Source organism: Ammospiza caudacuta, chromosome 6 (assembly GCF_027887145.1).
Source record: "Ammospiza caudacuta isolate bAmmCau1 chromosome 6, bAmmCau1.pri, whole genome shotgun sequence".
Classification (NCBI taxonomy): domain Eukaryota; kingdom Metazoa; phylum Chordata; class Aves; order Passeriformes; family Passerellidae; genus Ammospiza; species Ammospiza caudacuta.
In genome coordinates, this window is record NC_080598.1 from 9,117,296 (window position 1) to 9,138,301 (window position 21,006).

At 36.2% G+C, this 21,006-nt stretch overlaps 1 protein-coding gene across 2 annotated transcripts in view; it reads right to left on the reverse strand.

Moving 5' to 3' along the window:
- The window catches only part of GAS2 (growth arrest specific 2), a 75,085-nt gene that overhangs the window by 8,212 nt on the left and 45,867 nt on the right, over window positions 1–21,006 (reverse strand). Inside the window, exons 6-8 of one of the 2 annotated variants that reach the window (XM_058807432.1) lie at window positions 19,890–20,034; window positions 16,561–16,668; window positions 9,575–9,717 (exon numbers count right to left, since the gene is read on the reverse strand). In XM_058807432.1, coding sequence (XP_058663415.1) covers window positions 9,700–9,717; window positions 16,561–16,668; window positions 19,890–20,034 — 271 coding nt within the window. In that variant the 3' untranslated portion in view covers window positions 9,575–9,699. Of the gene's footprint in view, window positions 1–9,574; window positions 9,718–16,560; window positions 16,669–19,889; window positions 20,035–21,006 lie in introns of those variants that run through there. The other variant, XM_058807431.1, reaches the window with a different exon arrangement.

Here is a 21,006-nt window from a genome sequence, read left to right on the forward strand (position 1 = left end):
CAAACCAACAAACAAATAGCATGTCTAGTACCATCACAATTCAATTCAGTAGCTGAGTATAGCCTATCAAAAAACCCAACCCCTAACTAAACCAACCAACCAATAAAAAAAATCAAAAAACCCCCACAAAGCCAAAACCATTGAAGATGTCAAGTCAGGACTGCAGTAATAAGGAAAATCACAAGGAGGCAGGCAAACATCACTATCAATTGAAAGCATGAGAAATAGGAAAAAAAAGTATACTCCAGTGAAATTAAGATCTCAAAAAGGATAGGCAGCACTTTTTCATTTCCTCATGCAATAAAAATGAATAAAATTGAAACATTTCTGGATACCTTAACAAGGAACTGAATGCCATGTATTTTATGCCTGCAGATTTATCTTTGGGAAGAACTAAAAAATATATCAGACTGTAGAGGTCTTCTGCACTACTCGTCAGGGTGACAAATACTTTGAATTTTAGATGGTTTTCTGCCTTCTCTGAATTTATTCAGGATTAGCAGCTGCCTCATTTGGTCTGGCACCATCAAGTAAGCAAACGGAAATACAGTAGTTTTAAAGTGAGGGTCCCAACAAAAAGAATACCAGGAAGATCTGAATTTTTCTGGACATTCTCAGAATTGTTTTTACACTTTCAGAAGCAGAAACTACCTGCATATTTTTCCATGAAAAGTTCAATAATGCCTTTGCTATTCAGGCTTTTTACTCCTTCATGGTATCACTTTTCAGGAGTGGCAAGTGCTGAAGTGTCTGATCCAACCCATAAGAGAAAATAATATGTAACAGCTAGAATACTATTTCATTTCCTCAAATTTATGAGATGTAGGTTTAATTATAAGCTCTACAGACATATTTTTCACACGTCCTTCAGCAAGTAAATATATTGTAATTCTATACTTCAAGTCTCTAGGCTTGGCATAACAGGATTTACTTGTTCCAGTGCATCTGTGTAAAGGCTTGCTGGCTAGTCAAAGGTAGGAACTGTGAATATGTGTGGGTAAAATATCAACATTAAAAAGTACAATTTCTGCTGACTGAGATGAAATCAGTCAGAGGGTAGATATAGTTGAAATTAGGAGTTTTTAAGATTTAACATATGCATAACATAACTCCTCACTGAATGCTTGCAGATGAAATTGGTCTGTGGTCAAAATTATTGAGCTGTCTGTATGTTCCTGAGGATGAAGAACCTATAGTGCACAACTTCAATATGCACTAACCCCTGCCTTACTGTGACTGCAACTTATTAAAATAAACACATAAAAATAAAGAAACAAACAAGAAAGAATGCCACCAACATGATGCATGGCGATGATGGCAGTTATGAAGTTTAATTAAAGTGAGATATGTAAAACTGCGGAAGTTTCATTCCTATGACTACACTGGCCTGCGGAGATCATGTACTAAAATCCAGAAATTATCCAAGAGAAGCTATAATCAGGCTTACAATCAATTTATCCCTGTGCCAAAGAATGAATGTCCTTTAAAAAAGCTTTTTAAATCAATACAATATACTAGCCACACATAAAGCCATTTGTCCTTGGTTGCTTAGCAATCCTAGAATAGAGATGCAAATAAATTCATCCAGCCTTTATTTCTGACTAATTCAAAATTACATTCTATTGTCTAATCATCTTAAATATATTTAACAATATGGTCCTTTAGAAGGAAACTATTATTTATACTATCCTCTACAAAAAGACTCATTAAAATGTGGCTATATTGAGGATATTGCTTACAAGAATCTTTTTTAATAGTATCACCAATTAAATAAATAAAATGAGATCCATCTATTGTTTTCAAGCATGGGTTATACTTCAGTCATTTAAGCCACCTACTTGTCCTCCATCTTTCCTCTACAGGATGTTTATTTCCTGTACTTTCCATAACCTAACCCACAAGCTCCACTGAAGTCTGGATTACATGTGAGAGAAAATGAAAACCTCCTAGGGAATGGAAGCACAAAGGAATGAGCATTGGAACAGAGAGGAGTGCAAACCTTACGTTTACAAGTGCCCCACAGCAATCCAGCACCCCAGAATGGCAAGGAGAAACCAGGGAGCTGCTGTTCTTCCAATCTCCTAGCTGTATTCTGAGGCCAGAATATTCCTCAAAGAGCTGCAGTACAATTTTAGTGGCAGTCCAGTAGGAGCTACTGCTGAACATTTACATTAAGGTGAAACACTGCATATGGACATTTGTTGTGGAGCAGTAGTAGCTGCTAACTCACATTCCTAAAATCAATTTGGTTAATTTGCCCGAAAACCTAGGTTACAGTCTAGTTCTAAAGAAATGTAAATTAATTCCCAATATACTGGAAGAGATTTTCTAGCCTGACTCTCTTCCAGAAAGTTCTGGAGCACGGTGTGAAGGCTTGGCCTCCAGTTGCTTCTCCACCTCCTGCCCTCGATGAGCTGCACCTACCACCCTTCCACTTGTAACAAGCAGTGAGGAACTCTGGATGCTGGACCAATGCCACTCTTTCTTTATCCTGGATTGTATCATGTATACTTTTAAAGAAGGAAGAGTACATGGATGGAAGAACAAAAAAGGGGCAGAAGACTTCAGAAAAGAAAAATACTTCCCCCCTGCCTCATATTTATACAATTACACTTCTACAGCTTCATTCAACTTGATGTCCTTTTCTTCTTTTGAAAAATGCTCTCCTAGATTTGTAACCCTGTACTTTCATAAGCCTGTAGGTGGACCGTGGTAAGGTTAAAAACATGAGCTGACCAACATTTAAGATTAAAGGTAATAAAGTGTGTAAGTCTGTATTTGCTCCGTTATTTGTTGTATGTCTTGTGAACAGACAGTAATTAACAATTATTTTTTTACTTTTAGAGCAGTTATCTTCGAAAAATGCATCACTTGTATATTATATTTCACTCTTTTTCCCATTATCTCCTCATCATAGTCCTGAGCACCAGCAAGTCTCTGCTAACATTGTCCTTTGGCCTCACTCTAATGTCAATTTACAAAAAAACCCCCAAAAACCCAAACCAATCAACCAAACAAAAAAACAACAAAAAAAACCCCCTATATCTTTTAACAACACTATGTTCTCATTATGGCAAATTTCCAGCTCAATTTGCCTTTACATAGAGGACACATTATAAACAGGAGAAATCTTTATAGTTTCATGTAAATTGAAGGAAATATCTGAGAAACCCAAGGTCCCAGGAAGTGAGGACACTGCCAGCCAACTCTGCCCTGCAGTGTCACTGCTTCCATTGACCCATTACTGGAAGAGGAGAAGCTTTCATGGGAAGATTTTTCAGAGAAAAATATCAGTGAAAATATTCAATTACCTGGCAATATTCAGATAATGTTCCTTCACCCAATACCAATTATATTCATAAGAAGTGTCAGGACTCTGTAAGATACTTCAGAAAACCTATGCAAAGCCCAGATAACCCATGATTCTGGTTGGCTGCCTACAGAGTGCCTCAGATTCCTTCTGTTTTATGATTCCTAGTTATGCTGGAAACTCTAGTCCATGTGCTTTTAGATAAAATATAACAGGCAAAGAACAAAGTCTCAAGGTATGTTTTCCAGCCTTATATATGAACAGTTAAAGGCAACACCAAAATGATGAAAACAGTTACACTGAAATCTGGAAACTGTCTCCTACCTCCATGCCCTGGTTTTTAAATCAACAGAGCTACATGCAAAAGCAAGAAAATTACATTTGGAAAGTATCTAGAGGCAGATTGTTTCATTAGATCTTGCTTGAATTTAGACTAGAAGTTATTCTTTTAAATGAACAGGCCTGTAATAAATTTATTTAACTCCATGGGTTTCATTAAACACCTTCTAATTGACACTGGGTTATGAGGGGAGAACAGGGGTGGCATAATTTCAATAATGTTTATCCTTAGGCTTAATTTTCTTTAAATAGTACAAAGCATTCTCTCAAAGTTTTCAAAATGATGTCAGTGTGAGTCTGTGGGGCATGATGTTACAAAGTTGGAATGAAATTATGTCACTGCAAATCCATGAAACCAGCATTGTCAGAAATGAACCAAAGCTACACTAATGTGCTTTTAAAAAGTGAAAATCATCTGAATGGAATGAAAAACTTTAAATAAAATTAAGATTTTGCAGATTGCAAACTATTTACCCAAGAGTGCAGTCATTGGTTTTGACTATGGATCCAAATACACATAAATATTTGGCTAGAAAGTCACATCTAGTCCAATGCCATCTGTGGTATTTTACATATTTCAACTCTACCAGATCTCAAGTGACTTGACCAGCATGGAAGTCTTTGGGCCAAATTGACCAGAGTGTAAGTAATACTGGGAATTACGTACCAAGTACATCAACAGGAGAAGAGTGAAAATGGCTGGAAAGTTTAAACTAGCATACCAAGTGGACAAAATTTACTCTTGCTGCAGTGTGAAAGCAGCAAATCCACACCTGTCACTCTCCCAGCTTCTAGAAACAGCCATCCCAATGCAAGTCAGAGGTGAATCAGTGCATTTATGAGGAGAGCATGAGCAGAAGTTAACATATGACAACGTGGCTGCAGGCTGTTTCACTGACACCACCTTTTCTTGCTACACCTCTTTCTTCTCTTTCTGGGCCCAGATTAGCACTTGCCATCATCTTGAAGCACATTTCTAACACATTTGAACTTAAAATGGGTTTGCTCTGCAATTGTATTGCCATAGAGAAATTAAGGATTGGCATTTCAGCTTTAAAAATGTATGACTCTCAGGTATGGAAGTTAACTATTTCATTTCATACACATCACTACTTCCCCACAGTCATTACACCCATTTTTTGAATCTCCTTGCCACATCTACATGTATATCCTTACACTATTACTCCATTAATACTGAATATAACTAAACATACAAATTAGAAGTATTTTATTTCTCAGCCACATTAATCTTCCTATTGTCGTAAACTGTGCACATATAAATCACTTCTTCAGATGGTGAAGTGATTCAGGCTTTTTTTTAATTCAGGCTTTTATTCTAAACAGCTTAGCACAAAATAAATTTCAGCTGAAATCAGTCTCATCTAGTTTGGTGTGTTAATGCTGAATTTTTAAGTGCTTTGACCCAAGACAAGATATTTTACATGGACATGAAACTGCCAGAATTCACCAGTTTGGTAAATTTGGGCAATAAAAGACAAAATACTGATTTTCTTGTTCTCCACAGCCCTACTTTGACAGCACATCTGATACTAACTTTGTTCATAATCCTCACTTTTCCATGAGACAGATCCAGGAAAAATCATGGTAATAATATCATTTTGTTCTGTGGAATTCCAAGTTTATCTTTGGAATGCTTTCCAGGAGTTTACTGTACTTTCATGACACTTGTGAGTGGCTGACCAGGTGCCAAGCCCTGAAATCCATTTGAAGTGCAGTAAATGTTACCAAAAAAACACACTTCCTTGGCATGAAATTTTAAAGATAAAAAATTGATGAGGTTAAAAGGAGAAGCAATCAGGCTTAAAAAAATGCACAGATTTTTCATATTGGGCTATTTTTCTGTGGGCTATTTAATAATTTTAGGACTCTGGTAACTCTCTTGACACAGGAATGAATTATTTCAAGTTAGTATTAGTAATTCAGTTTAGTTTTGATAGCTGCTAGCTGTAACCTGACAGCACTTCAATTCAGTCCCATGGAAATTCCCTGCTGTATATATTCTAGCAGGCTGGATCTCTTTGCACTCATCAGTTTTATATCTTTCTGCAAATACCAGAAGAAACATCGTTCTAGGTTCTGGCAGAGATCTTGGAAAGGGAGAAGGTGCTAGCTGCCAAAAAGACACTGATTACTCTAACAGAGTAGCCCAGAGTGTCCGTCCTTTCCCTTTTAATATGCAAACTTGTTTCTGATTTAGAACGGATTCCTGGCAAAGGTGTTTTCCTCAGAGCTCATTTGTGGATAGCTGGGCTCTATGTCGACTCTCATCTCAGAGAACACAAACCACTTTTCACTTACTCAGAAGCATGAATAAATTTTATAACATTTAGTCCTGCATTTCAGGGCAGGAAGGCAGTGAGCACACATAATAGGAACAGAAGCAGTGCTTCTATTGCATGTATGCTTTTAAATCATGATTGCAATAGCAAGAATTATGTAAAACTCATTTTAAAAAATGTAACCAAAAGAAGAGCTGTGTTTAGACAAATCCAGTGTGTACACATGAAGTATGCAAGTATCCTTGCATCCTTCAATACTTCATCCTTAGTTTTAACTTCTTTCAGAGATGTACTTTTTCATTACTGCCAGAATAATATATTTTCCTTTGATAAGGTGGTCAGGTGATGCTTTGGTAAAGCCTGGAAAAGCAATGGAAACATTCTTGAGCGAAATGCCTTCTCAAATACTGTCTGTTGTTCATTGCTGCTACACCTGAACTGTGCAGCAGACAGTGCTTCCTGTGTTCCACACCTGGATGGTGTGCCCTGGCCATATCCTAATCCATGAGAAGGCAAGATTTTTTTTAACCTTACCTCTCCTCCTATTTTCAGGTTATCACAGAAGAGGCTCCATGCTCCATCTGAACATTTAAGAACCCCTGTGTGTCCAAAATTATATCTACTTCATATTCTAAACACAGACCTGACTAGGATCAACTGTTGCAGTTTCTAAAAATTTCACTTGTCTGTCTACAGGTCTGTTAAATCTTTAAAGCTTTATTCAATTTTTATTGAGGAACCAGTTTCCCAGCTGGCACTGAGGAAAGTAATTTCTACAGAATCTTTGTGCACTGATGTCTTCACAGTGTCTCTCCCTATATGCAGTTTAATAGATACTTTTTATTATAGTGCATTTCTTCTGCAAAACAGTTTGACTAGATTCAAAATTAGCAGACATGAATATTTCAAACTCAGGGCCAAAACAGAGACGGTTAAATCAACATTTTCTTCTTGCATTTGCCATACTTAAAGGGTAACAGTTCTCACTTTTAATTCACCTGGATGTCTAAAAATTTACCCAGTTAACATATCAATCCTCCTTGATGTATTTTGAGTTGACATCACCTAAATTTTTAATTTTTAGTCAAAGGACTATGGTTTCACAGATAGTAGTGTGGCACATGTGCACTTGTATGCACCCATGAATAACTGTGTTCACACATAAACACACTCATAAAATACATGAAGTACCCTGTGCACAGGTAAGACGGGGTATAAAGCACACAAGAGTTCCTAAATGCAAACATATGTGTTAAGTTGGTAGATCATAATAGATCTTCATAACATTTTTCCACTTCTATAATATGAATAAAGCAAAATGAATGTGTGATGTAAAACAAACTTTCTTCAGACTGGAGAATCGATTAAGTTAGTATTAGCTTTTGTTCTAAAATTACTTTGCTTTTTAAAGTTTTTGTTATTATGTTAATCTTGAAAGTAAAAACTAATTGTTAGTTAACTAATTGTTAACTTTTAGCTCTATTTGCATCATGGATAGCCCCAAGCAGTAGCTCTGAACAGAGATAAAACTCCAGAGATCTTTCCCTTAGACAAGCTTTGCTAATGCTAAGCACCAGTGCTGAGAAATTCTTTCCATGTTACTTTCCTCTCAAAGTGTCTCCTAAGCAGTTATTATGAATTTTGAACAGTTAAAGAAACATGAATGTGAAGATCACAGAGTAAAATGTAATTATGTCTATTTTCATATCAATATAATCTTTCTTCATCAAGATACTTAGTTTTTGGATTGGACTCTTTACTTCAGTATTAACAAAAAGGGAATATTACATAAAAATTCCTGAAGTATTAAATGTCAATATATTCATATTCACTAGAATCTGCAAAAAATTACTTGATGGCTTGAAGTCAAATACAGCCAGAGTCTTGGCTTCAAGAACTCCTCACTGCTGACCCTTTTAGATATACATTTATACACAGTGCCAGACCTGAATCAAACACCTGATCTCCATATTTCCTACAGCAAAGATTTCATGACACCATGGTACACAGCATAAAGCTTTGAGCTGTAAGGCATCTCCTCTGGCTCAAACCTCAGGCCAGTTTTGGGACTAAATGGAAAGAACAGAGGAGAGCAGACAGAGATAGAGAAGCACCATCAGCAGCCTGGTCAGTGTGTCACAGACACATTGCTGTTCTGAAACAAGGGATGGGGATGCCTTGCACATTTAACAAAAAGCCTCTGCCCCACTATTCCATATATACTGGGATACTCCAAAAGCACTGTTTGCTTACTTGTCCTCAACACATTTTTGTACTGATGGAATTTCCTGAAGCACTGAGAAGCAGCTTTACTTCTCAGAGATTTGATTTTTTTTTGGTGCTGTTTGCAAGGGACTCAGGGCTAGGTCAAGACTGAATACTAAAATGATAATAGCTGATAAAAAAACCTGAACAAACCCCCATCCCCTTTGCTATTACTTTTCCCAAGTTGGAAATGTGTTCTAAAAATTAGTGTAAAATTACTGTAACCCTTAGTAAGTTAGCTACATTATGCCTCAATCTGTGACAAAATTATACACAATTATCAATACAGGCAGACCAGGTTTTCATGGCCTCCTTCAAAATCTGACTTATGTCCAGAATTGCTACAAATTGTTAAGTAGGAGTTTCTATAGTATCTTTTGCAAACACTATATTAAATTTAAAAACAAAACAGAAAAAAAAATCCCACCACTGTAGCAAAGACTAAAGAGAAGGAGAGAGATGAGAACAATGTACACTTTCAGCATGAAATCGCCATGATATCATTCTTTGGCTTGCCAATACTTGGAGAAACTGGGGTGGAGAGGAGAGAATGAAACAGAAACACAGTTCTTTGTACCCTTATGAAATGCTAAATTTTCCTTCTCCTTCTTGCCTGTCAGTAAATCATGAGGAAGTTGTTACATAAAAGAAATTTGCATGAGCACTACTGAAATATCTGAAAAACTGAGTTTTTTGCAGCCTACCATTTTACTTGATTTACATGAGCTGGGTTTGAAAGTTCTACACTGAGTTCTGAATACTACTATAGTTCTACACCTTAGATGCAGGAGAAATACATTTTAAAAGAAAAATTAAAAATATCTAAAATACACTTAAAATACATACATTTTGACTGAGAAACATTTTAGGTTAGGAATTTTTAAACCTTATCATATAAAGAATTCAATTTATTGTTCAAAACAATATTTAAGTATTCTCTTCAACTACAGTGTCTGAAAACAAGTGAGCTATATTAGTTTAACTGAGTTTATAATAGGCTAGCTAATGGTAACAGGTTTCTCAGGTCTGATATGGGAAGCAAAACCTGAGCTATAAAAGCAATAACTGCTTCAACAATTTTTTATGTGTTCCTTTGATGGAAAGCAGGAGGTATGTTGGATCCTAAAGCAATACCAGTTTAGTCGAGCTCAAACATCTTCTAGGGAAAGCAACATGCTGAATGTTATCAAAAGGTTAAATAAATATCTGTGCCAGTTAAAAAGAAATAAATTCTAATAGAAAGTCATTTTGTGACTTAGCTGGGCTACCTGTAAGTGGCCTGTTGATATGCTCCATGTAAAATCACACCAGCAGAACAGGCCAGGAAGCCATCAGTTGGTTGCCAAGCCCAAAGGCCCTGGCTACACCTGTCTTTGGATCTCCCTGCCACACCAGAACCTCCTGCACAGCCCAGATCCATCGTTATTCTCTTGGAAAGAGCCAAAATTGTGTCTGGACTCCAGATCGAAATTCAGCGTGGAGAGATCAAATATTCCTTGATATCTTCATTCAAAAGGAAAAATAAAAATTAAAAATTCAGGAAATGGAAGGATTTAAGATGGGGGGTTGCAGATGAGGTAGAAATCAGTTCCTTTACAGGTAGTCTAACATATAAAAAACTTTGACACAGAAGCAGGAACCCATTTCCCTCATATTTAAAAAATCTTTGAGATTATTAAAACTTACTTAAAATGAGACAGAAAGTTATCATGGTTATGCATTTGCCACAGAGATGTTATAAACATCTCCCCACATGAATAAATAATTACTCTCAAATACACTAAAGTTCATGTTAAACTAACATGGTGTTATGTTAAAGGCTGAGAAAAGCAAGACTGTCAAAGGCAGTAACCACAGCAGAGGAAGCAGCAATTTTCCTTCTGCTGTGACATAAAAACTCCTTATGTGACAAGACAGGGCAAGGGGTAATGGTTTTAAACTGATGGGAGAGTTGATTTAGATTAGATATAAGGAAGAAGTGTTTTACAACAAGGGTGGTGAGGTCATGGCACAGGTTTCCCAGAGAGATTGTGGATGTACCGTCACATTCATATTTTCTGAAAATTTTTCTCCTGGGAAGCTGAGAAGCCTCAGAGAAGAAGGAAAACAATAATTATGTCATTTGCTTCTCCTGTGTTTTGCTCATGTGGAATGTGTTTGGAGATTGTTTACCCACAGGTGATTGTTTCATTGGATTCTGCTGTGAGTTGTTTTCACTCTTTGGCCAATATGGGCCAAGCTTTGTCAGGACCCTGGAAAGAGTCACAAGCTTTCATTATTATCTTTTTAGCCTTCTGTAAGTATCCTTTCTGTACTCTTTAGTATAGTTTAGTATAGTATTCTTTAATATAATATAGTATATATTTTTTTTTTTATTATAAAATAATAAATTAGCCTTCCGAGGACATGGAGTCAGATTCATCACTTCTGCCTTCATCTGAGGGCAACCCAAATACAATAATGTCCCATCCCTGGAAACATCCAAGGCCAGGCTGGATGGGTGAGCAACCTGGTCTAGTTGAAGATAACCCTGTTGGACTGGATGACCTCTAAGGGTCCCTTCCAAACCAAACCATTCTATGATTCCATGGATGATAAAACCTTAATGCAAATATAAAAATTACTTAACATCATTTCAGTATTATTTACAAAAGCTAAGGAAATCAGATTAATTTTAGGGTGATACTTCTAGACACAAAGCTTCAGAATACTCTGTCCTAGCCTCCTCCTGAGAAGAATTCTCTTTCTACTAATTTTAGGTAATGTAATATTGTTATAACTTCAGTTCTAAAAGCCTAAATTATAAATACTATGGCAGAAAATGACCACAGGTGTATGAGTAATTTCAAGAACTAGAATGTTACTCTTCTTGAAGATGCATCACACCCTAAAAAAGCACAATATGATTTGCTGAAAATGTTTCTTATCTCCAAATGGAGTTTTCACTGTGCAATAACGCATAGAGGGAGACACTTGGAATTAAAGAAGACACAGTATTTGATCATCCACAGAAGGAGATCACTGAGGCAAACCAATCTAAACTGGTGAGGAAAACTGCAGAGCTATTGCACAGCCTGTCAGTTCCACTGAATCTGAATATTGCATCAAAGATATATTCTATGAAAAAATTCCACCAAGTCTAACAAGAACTTCATTGGGGGAAAGTAAAAAGGAGGAATTTCAACAGTCTACCATTAAATTAGGACCTAATAATTTGATTTACAAAGAGTTTTTTGTAAAGAAGTTTCTGATGAACCCTTTCAAAGTTCTAGACACTAAATTAACACGAATGGCTGCAAAAATGCACCATGTCAGTGGAAAAAGGTAGAAAATTAAATCAAGAGGAGCAAAAAAACCAAGAAGTATTTAATTTCTCATACTTTATGGGTTTGGATAACTCTCAGTGAGAATCAGTCAACTATTTAACTAAAGATGTCAGTTCTCCAAAGGACCAGATAGTGGACTGTAGCTGCTTTTTATTGAGTGCAAAACCAGCACCATCAGGTACAAAGTGAAAAGTCCATGGGCTTCTGGCTCCATGGAGGCATCCAGGCCTAAACAAGAAAAGCTGCAGGCAGGAAGGGGAAAAAATAAAGAATAAAGGGAGAGGCAGGAGAGAAAGGGTAACTAAAAGAACAAGCAAGCTGCAACTTAAGCAGGGGCAGGGCAGAGGTCTGCCTAATCTCAATAGATTAATGATAGACTACAGAACAAAATGGATTTCCTGACAGTTCTACAGGCAGCACTCAATGGCAGCCACCCCACTGACACTCCAGGATCACTGTTTGTTCAAGAGCTTCTGAGTCTTGTGGAGTAAATTTTACTGGCCCTTTAAGGACTTTTTTTTTTCTTTTTGTTAACAATAAATGAAACGTGAGAAGGCTGAGAAGAATTCCACCTTCAGTAGCACAAGTGAGACTGAAATGTCATCTTTTCTGTGACTGTAAAGCTGTTGGAGAGGAATTGGCACAGAGTGAAGAAGTGTCCAGCTGAAAGGCCCCCAAAACCACCTTGTATCTGGGCATGCACTGGGGCTGCACTTCAGACATGCCTTTCCCCAGCTCTCTTGCAGTCTCCAGTTGGGAATTACTGCAGCTGGCTACAAACACAAAGAAGACTGAGATGAGAAGCCCAGAGACCAATGATTGTTGCTGTCCTGAGGCGCAAGAGGTGTTTCCAGAATTCACTCACAAGACCCCAGGCATCCCACTGTATCTCCTTTGGAGTTAGGGTAATTGTGCCCATGATTGTGACATTTTAAACACCCTGGAAAGTTATTTCTTATGGATAAAGCTCAGGAAAGGATTTTCACTACTAAAAACATAAACTCTTTCACAGGTTGGAAATGAATAGGCCTGGGAAAGGCAGAACAACTGTGAAAATCTTTGGAATAAGGAAGACAAAAAAGCTAGGAGAATTATGCTGAAGGAAAAACAAAAGACAGAAACACAAAAGCTATGAGTACAACTGATGCATTTGAACTGGAAAGGCAGAGCAAAGCATCTGAGTCTTGAGATCTGTATAATCAATCTGCTTTCTATTTCTTCTTCTTTCCAGTTCCTCTATGGTATATGATACATCATCCCTACCTGGATGGTTTTGAGTAAAATGCACTTCTATATTTATACAAAAATACATTTTTCTCACCAGGAAGAGGCAATAGTGCATACTAGACTGACTGATATATATATATATATATATATATATATATATATATACACACATATATATATACACAAAAACATATATATTATACATATATTAGTGAATCTGAAAATAAAGTTTCTACATAGATGCTGTAGCAGGTAAATAACACCTCCCCTTTCCTGGGATTTAGAAGAAGAAAGTATTAAATAAACATTTTATTATTACTACAGCAAAACAATGTTACATGATATTAATTATTAAGGATACAAGGTCAAATATTTAAGAGCAATCACATTCTTATCAACTGGTCTGCAAGATAAAGAACATCTAAATGTCACAGGAAAAATCAGAAGCTTTAAAACCAGGAGCCATTACATCATCTAGTGGGACTCCAGCTGCACTAGAGACAATTTCCCAACAATCTGAATGTCACAGAGGTATGGACCAAAATATAGATCTTTCTGAGAGGAGCTGGTCAGCTTGTGGGAATTTTCATACTAATGCATATCCAATGCAGCATGAGAGCACTGAAACCAGATTTCTTGTCACTGAACCTGTATAAGAAGTCCCTTTTGTAAAGGTGTGACTGACATTTCTGACTACAAAAATCTCTACTTTGCTGCCTTCTGCAAGAAGCAAGCACTTCAAGTCTGTGACTCTCTTTCCCAATTTATAAACCAAATATTTGTAGAAGTTTTCATGACTTGTTATTCCTTATTTTTAAAAACAGGTTTATTCATTCAGTTCCATTCTGAAAGATTAAGGCAGAATGGTAGGATGGTAGGAGAGTGGAAAAGCAAATGATTAATTGTATTTTGCACACATACAGAGATCCTGCTAACTCTAAACCAATGGTTCAATTTTAAATTGAAAATTAAAAATTTTCAATTTAACATTGAAACTGGTTGCATTTTAAGCTGGTAATTTATTTCAACTTATTAAATATAATCCATTAATTTAAAACATGTCTTTCATATTTTGTGTGGAAGTGGAACTTAGAATTGTTCCTACTTGGAAGGAAGGAAAAAGAATCTACAAGCAGGTAAATTTTTATTGAAAATAAATTTTTAACATCTAAGCCATCACAGCATTATTTTAATCGCATTCAGTTTATGCATTATGGAAATACTTCATGCATAAAAAACTGCAATTTTATCAGGAGATTTAAGTATCTTCATGTTTTTATGAAGTTTTGTAATTTCCCTTAATTAATGGATTTAAAACTTCTATTAGGAATTTAAATATTTTCCCATGTTAAAAGAAAAAAAATACTCTAATTTTAATGGGACCATTTTTTGCTACATATTCCAAAGGATTTCCTTTCCTCAGAATTACTTTAAATTGACACATGTACATTGTTTCTGTGAGTTTTTTGCATGAAATCTATGCTCTGCCACGTTTATTTTGCTTTGCTATTCCTTGTTCACTTATGTGATATATAGATATGAATTAATAAAAAGAACAACTTGGGATACTTTCTCTTCTGGTTTGAATGCTGGTTTTGTTTTTTTTCGTAACAGGACTTGCAGAATTAGAAAAAAAAAATTACAGATGTTATTAAATAATTTCTGAAAAATTAATCTTGGCCATCAATTAATACAAGTTAACCCCTATCACATGGCATTACTGAAATGACAGAGGTTTTAAATTCTATAGAGGTTACTGGATAAAGCTAATAGGCTAATGCAGCAGTGGATGTACTAAGCCATCTTAAAACAATGAAAGTGTTGACCTCAATCCAACTAGAGCCCATTGGGCTGGAAACAAATGGCTTTTATTTGGTTTATTTATTTGTGTCATGCTGTGTAAAGAACATACAGCCCAGGAGGAGCTACCTCATGGCATCAAATAGGGAGGATGCCAAATACCATCAAAATTAAAAATCAGCTCCACACCCTGAATGTGCTTTTTCACAACTGCCCAAAGGATTCAAAAAAAGGCTAACACATCTAGTTATGTGCTCAAGAACATGTAGAGTGAAGAGTAAAAACTTACTGTGATCCAGTGAAGTGTTCCAAAATGAACCAAACCAACCAGAACCAAAAGACAACTGCCTTTTAAAACCTAGGAAAATGAACTTGTTCCCACTGAAATGCATGGCAAGTTTCCATTGATGTAAGTTTTGTAGGAATGATCTTTAACACTGCTGTTTAATACCTAATCTATATTACTGTTATTTTTTTGCACAATTCAACTTGGAATGCAGCAGTGTGATATGAAAAGGGATTTTTGTTTGCAAACTTGGAATGAAATCTGGCTTGGACTAGACTGCATAATAAAGAAGCCAGCAAAAGGGAATTTGACACTCACCATTCTGGCAGAACTCAAGTTTCTCAAAACAAAAATATTAAAAATACTTTGATAATGTTTTTAAAATGAAAACCAAAAGGAAGAAAATGTAAATGTTAAACTATGCCAGATACTTAGGTCTTTGGTTAACAATCATTACCTTCTTCAATGTGGTATGAAAATAGTAATAAAGCTATTACCTAAATATACTGCAGAATTAAAAAAAGTCTCTTACTGGCTAAAAAACAGAAAAGCTATTAATCCTTTATACTGGCATGTTGAATCTCAAACTATCTGAGATTTAATAAATCCATTATTTCTTCTTCTTTATGACCTATTACTGAATTAATCAGGAGTTCTCAGTACTTATTCAGCACAATACTTTACATGTTCCCAACTTCACACTCCTGAGAAAACCCAAACCCTTATCTGGCTTCACTGACTTCATTGTAAGCTATGTTAAGCAGAAGTTTCTGCCTGAATAATAGCTCTGGTATTTTGTTGAACCAGGAACTTGACTTCTGCAGATAAGAAGGGATCCCTCTGACTTCTTCTGTTTACAAGTGCTCAGTTTTATCAGGTCACAGTTATGTGCCTTTAGCACAACAGGGATAACAGTTATTGGAGAGCAAGACCTATCATTTTGTCATGACTCAAGAATAGTGCATGTGGAGAGGAAGATGGGAAGAAGTGTAGTAGGAATCAGATTAACATACAACTACAGAATAACAAGATTAGCATATTTTCAATTATTATTACCATAGACATATATAGAGAAGATTAAGTGGATCAGAAGAATTAATCTTTGAAAGTATAGATGTGCTAAATTCAGCCATATAATAATGCTGGCAAATATTGATACTGATTAACTTTGTGCTGTGAGAGTTAATAATCTGCATACAAAGTCTAAAATACAGCCCTGGGTTTGGAAATACCTGTTAATCAAATGACATCTATGGATTTTAATGGTTTGCTCGTGCTGCTTCAGCAATGTATCTTAGTCAGGCAATTCAATGATCATGAAGCCTTTGATCTGTTTCCTGGACTGTTAAACAGTATCAGTCAAAACAGACTGGGAGAAAGGCTGTTTTAAGGCAGTGGATATTCTTTCAAGCCAAACTGAGAAGTCACCAGGTCTATTTCTGAAGACTTTTCATTTGGCTGCAACTGATTAAAGAGAGAGCAAATTCAATGACCTAAAGTCAGAAGGATATTTATCACATTAATAATCCCTTGGGCCAGTTAACACCCTGTAGGTTATTTATTCTACAACAGTGTCATAAAAATGAGCCAGTGCTGGTTAACCAGAAAATATTCTTTCCTGTTAATCAGTGATGTAATTTTCAAAGTGGAAGGTAGCAGTAAAGTCAAAGCAAATTAAAAATAAAGAAGTGAAAATAAAATCTTTACCCTTATAAAAAGGATCTTCTCTCCAACTCTGTATCTTCCCTGTGAAAGACGCTCCACACAGAACTTAGTAGGGCATTTACAAGGTGGATCTTCAGAAATGTGTTTCACCTATAAAACAAGAAGTCATTAATAGGAACTGTGTAAAATAGCATGGATAGCAAAATATTCAATATGACACTTGTCATAATATATCATTTTATGTAGTCTTAATTGATGATATTTTTCTTGGTTTTGCTTAACATTTCTGTAACCCCAGAAAGCACCCTGTGGTGTTTCCAATAGCAATGATTTAGTAGCTGAGCTAAAAAAGTTACACAGGCCAGCATCAAATTTGCACTCTTGATCTGAAGTCAAGCATTTTGTTTCATGGAGTTTAGCACAAACTTTTGTAAGTGTATTCTGAGTATTTTTTGACGAATCAGCTCAAAGTGCTAATACAGCTAACAGGCAAAATGAAGATGTCATAAGATGCATCCTGCCTCCTAAATATATAAAAAACTGAGAAATCTTCCTTACCATTAAGAGGCTCTGCCTCTTTAAAATTGTGCTCAAACACCTTAGGGAAAAAGCATACAGAAAACCCTGTGACATGATTAAAAATTAATGCCAAGACACTCCCCAGTAGTTCCAAGTGCCATTTGATGATCTCCTTGTTAGGGCTGGTTCAATCAAAGTTAATTTAAAGGGCCCTCAAGAACACATTGCCAAACTTAACTCCATAACCCCAAAAAATAAGGGCTGAGAAAAACAGATGAAAACCTCCTTCCTGCATGTTATTAGCTGCATCAGCTTGACTTTGGCCTCCTTGCTCTGGCACGTGCTACCAAAGACAGTGACATTCAGTAAAAGCACATTTTGTACCCTTCAATGATGGCAAAGCAGCAAAGGCATCAATACTAAAAGAGCAGGTCTGGCTGTGGAACTCTTCCTTGACATTCAAATTGCATTTGTGCATAGGAACAGCAGGAATTAGTGCTGCATTTCCATATTCTGTGACAAAATACACACCTAGAATGTCAGCATGAAACAATGCAAAATGCCAGAGGAACTTGTAGATGTCTGTCCATTTCAAACAATATTCCAAAGACATTTTCATATCCAGTTTGTAAACCAAGGCCTGTAAAATGGTCTGTGGCCCAGGAAAGGATATTTTCAGAATAGCTAACAAATTAAAGGCTTAAATTGTTTAATGAAAAGAAAAAAATGCTTGGCCAAAGCTGTAGCACTCTAATGAGTGTTTTGTTTATCATGAATAGATAAGGCTTCTGAAGTACAAATGTTTTTCAGATTTGTTTTAAGAATTAAATTATAATATGTTAAATAAGCCAAAAAGAACTTAAAAGGCAACCAATTATTGTTTCTATACTTTTGAAACTAACCCTGTTGAGTGATTTAAATACTTTCCAATTATTTTTTAAATGGTTCAATGCCTTTATCTGAATAATTTTATTACCCTGTGGAGGCTAAGCGTAAGTACTTTATATAAGTATTCTTAAGACTTATTTATCTTTAATCAGGGCATAATATTTTTATGAAGAAAAATAACTAAAATAACACTTAACAGTGGAATTCTACATGTATTTTACACACAAGAAGTATTTCTCAAGTATCAGATGAGTTGTCCTCAGTTTGAATGAATGAAGTTTTGAATTTTAAGATCAGTTACTCAAATTATTTTTTTCAACATGGATGAGACTTAGCCTCCATTTCTGGAGAATTAGAAACTATTAGAAACTATTTACATAGTTAATGTACAATAGGAATAATTTACATGAAATCAGTGGCTGATGACTTAAATCCAAGTGCAGCTTGCTGGGGATGAAAAAGGTGTATTCCTGTATTTCTAGGAAGGTGGAACCAAGACTGGAATCATGCTTAGGGAGCTTTTTGGCCATGGCCCTCTGAATGCTGTTCAATAATGAGGGATTCCTGACACAATAAATATCCTTTGGCATTACCACCCTAACACCTGAAAATGGGCAGCAGGAACTTAATGCTTCATCCACCAGAGCTCATATAAGGAATAAAAAACCCAGAGTCACTGGGCCCAAACAAGATCAAGGTTGTTTTGTACAATATAAGACCAAAACAGACCCATCTTCTGCCTGTGGAGAGTGAAAGCCACAAACCTACTCTGGTGTAAAACAGAGGATAATAAGATCTTCACTGCTGATCCTGCTGTTGCAGGTTCCATTGCCTTACTGTCCCAAAGGACACAGAAGTATTGAGTGGAATTTGGAAATCAAATAAGGAAGCAGAGGGAGGAATTATATTCTATTTTATTTTAAGTCTGGACTATATGAGAAACTGCTGCTATTTTATGGTGTGAGTGTCTGGGGCAGTGCAGGTCAGGACTCTAGCTGGATGAATTCCATTCTGTTTCTATCCATACTGCTTTCTAAATTAAAGGAGGTGGTTGGAGAAAACCTACATTCTCTCTGTTCAATTTCTACATGATATGCAGCCACCAGCCTCCTTCTACACATAACTGTTCTTTCTCAATTCTGCTGAAACACAAGTGCTTTTGCAAAGTTAAGGAAGAAATACAAACCAGAGAATTTTAAATGTAATTATAGTCATCAAATTTTAAAAAAAGTGTTTCAATAAAATGAAGGAACATTATATTCCATCTGCTCTTTGTAACAGGAAAGTGGCACATGGATTTTTCAAGAAGTGCTTTGTAACTCCCAGGTGGCACATCTACCTTGCAATGTAGTAGTTACTATGGTAACTGCTTCTTTTTACAGGCTAGGTTTTACTTTTCCAGTTTAACCTCTTCATGGGCTCAAAATGTGTCCTTTTCATCTGATTCCAGCTATTTCAAATGAACCCCTTGGGTTTGCACCAGAAACATGAACACACAATATGCTGTGACAATTTAATGAAATTCAAAGCAAGATTCTAACAATGAGGAAAACAATGCTTGTGTTTTACTATGTGAGAATCATGCAGAACAGCATAAAAATTAGGCTGAAATATCTCAGAAGTGTTTGTTAACATTCAGTACAAGTCAGTATGAGCCAAATCTTGTCCTGACTCAGTCCTTGCTCAGACAAAGCACCAAGTGGGAGTTGGTGAATAAGGAGTAAAGCAGTAATAAGAAGGGAATGTGGCCCTAAGCACAAAGCTAAGCTAAGCTGCAGGGCTCCTGCACAGTGTGACTTTTTCTTCTAAGCTTCAGACATAAATAATTGTGGTCAAAAAGCAAATAACTCTGTAAGTCTACAAATGTTTAAAATAGAGTGAGATGATAAGCTCAGGCTTGTGTTTTGCAAGTGAGCGCACATCAGAACCAATAAGGCAGGAAGAAGATTCCCCCCACAACTTACAGCATCATCCAACAGCTTCCCTGTGCTCTTTTTCCCAGGAGACTTTGTGGGTGATGGTGAAGGAGATGGAAGGGGAGCTGAAAGTGTTTCCTCTTGTTCAATCTCTTTTTCCAATTTTATTAATCCAGGAGGTTCCACCCCACACCTTTTGGAAAGATGCAAATAATAAATTACTAGTCCATATAAAGTATTACATATTTTAAAACAAAACAGTGGAAAGAATTTCTACTTTGTATACAATAACTAGTAGACATGTTTGAAATACACCAACCCATACTGCCATAATTTCAAATTAACAGAAAAAAAATTTAGATGCAGTCTCTCAGTTAATCAAATTTACAGGAAATAAAGGTACTTTTTCAGCTTCTTTCTCTGTCTGATATATGTTGGTGAATAATTTATGAACAAAACAAGACCTCAAAAATTGCAATACCATGCAATGTATGGTCAAGTTCAGTACATTTGCACTTTTTTTCTATCTTATTTTTTTCTTTCCAAACAGCATCTTTTCAAATTACTTAACAACTTACATTTTGTGTTAGTATTTTCTGAAGAACCACAAATGCAAAGGGATTAAGGGCTTTCCTGGTTTCAGCTATTGCACTGAATTTACAGATAAGTAAACTGAGACATGGCCACTACTCTTCAGAAGTGGTGAGTGTTTCTACTAATTGATTTTTGACAGACAGCCTTCAGATCTCTGGCTGCAGTGGCAACACACTTGTAGCTCCAGCTAGAACAAAATACATGCAATTCCTCACGGATAAACTCAAACCAGAGCACTTGAAGAGCGAGGTTCCTTTTGAAAGATCTTCTGAAAGCTTCATGGCAAGTGACTGAGTCAGTATCTCACAGCAAGCAGCAGAGCTTGGACAGAAGTCTAAAAATGCATCCCATTTTTCTAATTACCAATAATCCCCTTCTGGTTTTGGGGGTTTTTTAATCTGCCAACACTGAACAAACCCCAGAAAAACACCCAGAGTGTCACTGTCGTATTTTCTGAAAAATCCCTTTGCCAGGATTTCTTCTCCTGGGAAGCTGAGAAGCCTCAGAGAAAAATGAAAACAATAATTTTCTGATTCGCTTCTCCCTGTTGCTGCTTTGGAAGGTGGTTGGA